The sequence below is a fragment of the Ischnura elegans genome, chromosome 2 (genome assembly GCF_921293095.1).
Source record: "Ischnura elegans chromosome 2, ioIscEleg1.1, whole genome shotgun sequence".
NCBI lineage: Eukaryota > Metazoa > Arthropoda > Insecta > Odonata > Coenagrionidae > Ischnura > Ischnura elegans.
Window position 1 is genome coordinate 49,247,351 of NC_060247.1, and position 6,000 is coordinate 49,253,350.

General features: G+C 37.7%; 1 protein-coding gene across 1 annotated transcript in view; it reads right to left on the reverse strand.

Moving 5' to 3' along the window:
* The window catches only part of LOC124153700 (X-ray repair cross-complementing protein 5), a 38,989-nt gene extending 33,216 nt beyond the window's left edge, over positions 1-5,773 (reverse strand). The window contains exons 1-4 of the mRNA XM_046527019.1: positions 5,545-5,773; positions 5,288-5,401; positions 5,002-5,207; positions 4,727-4,837 (exon numbers count right to left, since the gene is read on the reverse strand). Coding sequence (XP_046382975.1) covers positions 4,727-4,837; positions 5,002-5,207; positions 5,288-5,401; positions 5,545-5,556 — 443 coding nt within the window. The 5' untranslated portion in view covers positions 5,557-5,773. The remainder of the gene's footprint in view (positions 1-4,726; positions 4,838-5,001; positions 5,208-5,287; positions 5,402-5,544) is intronic.
* Positions 5,774-6,000: the final 227 nt, after the last annotated feature.

Consider the following 6,000-nt stretch of genomic DNA (forward strand, 5'->3'; position numbering starts at 1 on the left):
ATAAGAAGGTATTTTCCTTCCTAACACCTGGTACCATGAGCCTCGGTATAATTGCCATGAGAATTAAAGAACCTGGATAGCGTAGTGGTCTGCGCAGTGGCCCGGAAAGCCAAAGGTCCGTGGTTCGATTCCCGGTCCAGGGGAATTTTTTCTCATGGCAATTCTTGTATAGGTATTTTCCTCTTATAAGAGGAACATTTGGAAGAGATAAGCACCACTTGCAGTGGGAGAGTTACTAAAACGTCAGAGCGCCTAGATAAGTAGAGAATTTACTAGATCTAGGGTTAAAGAATCACATAATGTAATGTCAAGGATCACCTGTGGTGGTTTGTCAACCATTATAGAAAATATATAAAGGTAGGTATGTTAATATACATAAATGTATGTCTGTTTTGAGCGGAGGGCAATACAGGAGTCACTATGAAGGGTAAAGGTGTAGTAGATAAACCTAACCTTGGTTGGTATTTATGGACTTCCAGCCCATAGAAAATTATGTCAAACCTAGGGTTGATACAAATGGTTACTTCTTGTATTCCCCAGTCCCTGCAGTTCTGGTGTATTTGGAATGTATGGTATGAGCAATTGAAAAAATACCTAGCCTTCCAATCCCAGATAGTATATCTAATTATTAATAACTAGAGGTCCGCAAAAATCGCAAGACGCGGCATCGCGAAATCGGTAAATAAAAACGAAATTCCGCTTTTTTTTGTGATTTTCGGTGAATTAGCGAAAAAATAACATCTAATGAGTCATAAAATATTAAAGCCTAAGCCTTCATTGTTTAACGCTGCCGACGTTCATTTGCTCTACCTCATTACGATTCCAAGGTCAATTAGCTCGTTTAGTCTCTCGCATAACGCATCCGCGTAATATCGCGCACTATAGTGATATCTCCGCCACAATTTGCCGTTAAATTCATCACAACCTCTCTCTTCGATTCCCATGTATCATTCTTGTAATATTTAGAATGAGGCGCTTTCTCACCTGAATAATTAGATATTATGAATTAAATGGTGCTGAAAGAATTTTAACGCCGCCGCGGAAGAGCGGAAACACAAGCTCACGCGCCCGGCACGCGTCAATGCCGAGCAGTAATTCCGGTGACTCATCGCGACGCATTAGACAGCGTTATTGGATAACTTTTCGCAGGAAAACCTTGAGTTTGGGACTAATTTAACAATTCTCTTGACTGAAACACGGCCGCCGATGGCTGGGAACGGGCCGCCGTTCTCGGCACGGCCCAGAGCGTGGCAGGGAATCGTCTTGTCTGAAAGCGGCCTGAATTTCACGGCGTCGTGCGTGAACGGCGGCCGGCAAAAGCCGTTACGTCAGAAAGCGGCCTCAATGTAGCACTGCCTGTATTTCACGCCGTAGACGGCGCACCGCCGCGGCGGGCCGGATTGAAATGGGCGCCGTGGTGACCACGGTGGCCGTCAACGGTGCCGTGCAGTCAACTGCGCGATTCGATTCGTTTAAAGACATCCATAGACACGTATGGTTATATGAAAGCACGAAGCGCTAGATGTTGGAGGAAGGGAAGGAAGAAATAGAAAGGATAGGGGGAGAGGGGGTTCTCCTTATTAGCGGCCGGATCGTCGGATATTCGGCTCACCAATGACAATGAGCTTCAATGCAAAAAAAATCATTTCGACATTGGCCAAATCTAATATCTGATTCTTCAGGTGAGAAAGCGTCTCATTCTAGATGTTTCATGATTGATGAATGGGAAATAATTTTTCAAGTTTCTTTGAATCCGATAATTTTTAGTTATGCGTGCTTCTTTCACTGCCTTTCCCGAGCGATTGGCAACAGCTGTAATCGAAACTAAGCGATTATGTTTTATCTAGCAGCTGTCCTACCTTCCCTCAACACCTGGGTGAGGGGTATCAAAAGGGAACCCACGACATGAAACATTTCGGCCAATTCGTAAGTTATACAGTACTATGGTTATACCATAGCTACCCAGTTTGAAAACACCATCGTGAGCGGTTGGACTGTTTTTTTTATCATGGTTCCAGCTTTAAGTATCAAACGAAGAAAAGGAATGTTAAAATGCCAAAAGCTAGTGATACCGCTCGTACTAGAGCAAGTGAATTCCACTCAGAAGAATTTTATGTGAAAGACAGAGTATCACTGTGCAAAGTTTGCGATAAAAGATTTGAATTTGAAAGATGTGACGCATTGTTAAAGCACATCAGCAGCGATACACACAAATGTGCAAAAGAAAGGGGACCCACAAAATGACAGCTATCATTTAAACAGAAAGTCACTCAGTCAAAGAAAGAGGAGGAGGAGCTTGTTGTTGCTACTACTGAAGCATTTTTAAAGGCTTTATTTAGTGTAGAGAAACTTGAGAATCCAAAAATTCTGGAATGGGTCTTGAAGTATACACAAGAAAGGTAGTGGGGATTTGCTGTTTGCCGATCGTATCCCCCAAGACTACATACTTGAACCATTTCCTTCATTTAGTTTTGTCAGAAATTTTTTACAGCCAAAATTATGTTAAATGTTAAGTAAAATGCTTAATAAAAGTATAAGTATTCATGAAACGTGTACCATAAAATAATAAAATGCCTATAAATGTGGAAAAATTGTAGCATTATAATAACAGTATCAAGATTTTCTATAACACCGCCAAGATTTTCTATAGCACTAAAATCACATGGTTTTAAAACGAATTTTAGCTAAAAATAAAACCACTTTCACGGACTTTTATTAATAACAGACTAATCCAAAATGCAACATAAGCACTGTCATTTCGTTTTCAGGAGTAAGTATTTCAACAAAAATCCTCTCGAAATTTTGAATTAAAAAATCCACTAACAATCCACTTGAAATCCTGACAAATTTCTCCAATTAACTCATGATTTTTGTGAGGATGCTGCTGTAAGGATTGTTTTGCCCTGAGAATTTTTCTGCAACGAAAATGTTTTAACCCTTCCGTGACTGTGCCTTGAAAATTTACACAAATGAATGTGTGGGGTATATCAGGTACCCCATTTATACTTCTTAAATTATACGTTTTATTTTAGCCTTTCTAGTAATTCAGCATCATGGCTCTTTCTTTAAAGATATATATCTTGTTCTGCTTAATTTATAAATAGATTCTACATAACATTTTGGTTTTTACAGTGATTTTGGGAGAAATGGCAGAAATCTTTCATAATTTGCTATTGTAACTAAACATTGACTAGCATGCTATGACCAAACAAGTACAGAAGGTGACAACATGTAGAATATTAGTGTTATTGAAGTTAGAATGCAATAAAATTTACTGCAGTCAACTTTTATCCCAGCATTAAAATAACAAACAAGTTTTTCTCTCCCTATGAGAGCTGCTGTTTTATTACATCCAGTACAATGCACCATAGCCTTTTTATCCTCTTGTCCCAGAATAAATACAGCAACACATTGATCTAGTTGGGATGCTGTTTTGCATGCCATCTCATCTCTCACACTAAAATGAATATTATTCTTTTAAACATGTATTGCAGTCTGCGAAGACATATGAAGTTCATTTTCGAAGACTAATACTATCTCGGTTTCCTCTTCGGTTCTGAATCCTCTTCAATCACTTCAAAATCCGTCATTTTCTTCCAAAAGCTACGCACTTCAGCCACTCTTTAGAGACTTCTTTTCATTATGAAAGTGAGTTTTTGGCTTAACACTCACAGAATTACATTGTGGGATTGCAGACGAGGGCATTATTATTATTATTACATAAATTGTTACAAGTCGACCATAATGTCGGGTGGTAACATAAAATCAGGAAGCACATAATACAGAGAAACATGGTGTTATGTGCCTTCTCCTAGGACCCTAAAATTCTTTCGAGTTTCCTTTACATATTGTATCAGCTAATTTTTTAACAGTTTTCATAATGCCCACTCTTTAATGGCATTAGGAGTAAATGTGAACTAATCTAAAAAAAATGTTATCCCCATACATTATAACAAGAAAAAAGTTTCTTTACCCAAAGAGTCTCAATAAAATTCAATGGATTAGAAAAACATTATGTAAATCCAGTAATAAGAAATGGAAGACAACAATGCAAATGTCAATTTCAACAAAGGTGAGGCACGATAACTTGATAGTAGAAATCAACTTCTCCAAATGTACAAAGCTAAATTGGTGAAGAGGTTGACGTTAACCTATACCGTGGTGAGGAACTGACATCCATTTATGATAAAGGCAATAGCGTGAAGTTTGAAAATATGATTTGTGGAAATTATAAATTATATTTTTATGGAATGAATGTAAATTTCACTGAAGAAATAATGCTGGGTTGAGTTAGTCCACACAGGCAACAAGTCTCACATTTTATGACTTCCCACCAACAGCTGTGCGGGATAACTCACAATCAGTTAACCCACATATAAAATTTGAAGTTTTCAAAAAACAAATTAAACATTTAAAAAATTCATTCGTCACCTAAATAACGACAAATGGGTTCTGCTCAAATACAAAAAATATTGAAGTGACAAAATAAAAAATTAAACTACATTAACATAATATGGGGTAACTGAGTTACCCCGCACAGCCATGGAAGAGTTAAGGGTGGCTGTTACATATCGAATTGAGTAGGGACATGGCAGTCATCACCTTTAGTTTACAGAAGTAGATTGGGAATAGAATGAAAATCGAATTCAACGTCATTGGTTGAACTGAATCTGAAAGTAATTCATAGAGGAAGGCAAATAAAAATGAAACATTCTGATGCACTTACATCAGTATTAATTCCACCACTAGGTCCTCAATATCATGTTCCGGCATCTTATATGGGGATCCAATACCCAGATTACTGCTGAAGATAACAATTTTTCTCTCGGAGTATTTTCTAAGGAGGAAAAAATATCAAATTAAAACTGACTAAAGTACAGCTAAGAAAAAAGAACGACCCTACAGCATTTCTTCGTTAATTGACAGGGAATGAAAAATATGACATTATTTAGCACTCACCAAAAATTTCACGTATCATCAGGAATCTAAATGTATACATACCCTCCCTTATTTCGGATGACGTTCAGAGCTTTTATAACTGCTTCAATCCAATTAGATTTAGAAGATTTAGGATGATCACAGTTCAACTGGCGGACAAGATACCAAGAAGGAGGGCCCAAATGAACAGCCACATGAATGTCTTTTGAGGATCCGCCATTATATCCCATCAAAATCAAGCCTATATCATCTTTTGATTGCATAAATATCTGGTGGTAAAAGAACAGCAATTAACTTACAATATATTTCTAAATTAAAGAAAGTTTCTAATTCTCTTTCAAGCAATCACCTTGCTTTGGACTAATACAGATGCACATTTTCGAGCAGTTTTCAGATATTTTTCTCCATCTTCAGGAGCGAAATATTCTGAATATCCAAGATCCAGAATCAGTACCACCGCCGCCTGTTTAAAACAATGCACACGAATAGAATCAACACGGGAGCCGACATGCGACATATCAAACACCAGGAAGATTAATTTTAAAAATTCTGAGGTTAAAAGTGTATCATGTCCACAAAACAACAAAAATTTGACAAAATGTTTACCTTTTGTGTCATCTTGATACTACCAACTAGCGTTTAAGGGGACTATATCAAATCCCCTACAAAAGATAATTTAAATTGCCAGCACTGAGTTTATCCAATATCCAATGCCATTAGATGCACTCTTCCGGGGGCAGGTGAAATTTATTTTTATTTCCTGCCCGAACCACCCGAACTTCCACATTCACATCAAAGTTACGCGCGGTGTCTACGATAACTTCGCTAAAACGCTTTCGACAGCCAATTGTTTCGGCATTCGGAAATGCGGATTCGATCCACGGTGCCGAAGTGGCGCTGCATACCGACCGCGTTATTTAAAATCACATTTTAATTATGTAAAGGAACAGGATCCGATAAATAAAACAAGAAGAATCGTTGGGTATTTTTATCATAATTACGTATTTAAGACTAAGATGGGTAAGAATTAACCTTTTTATCAATTAGATTAACATTACCAAT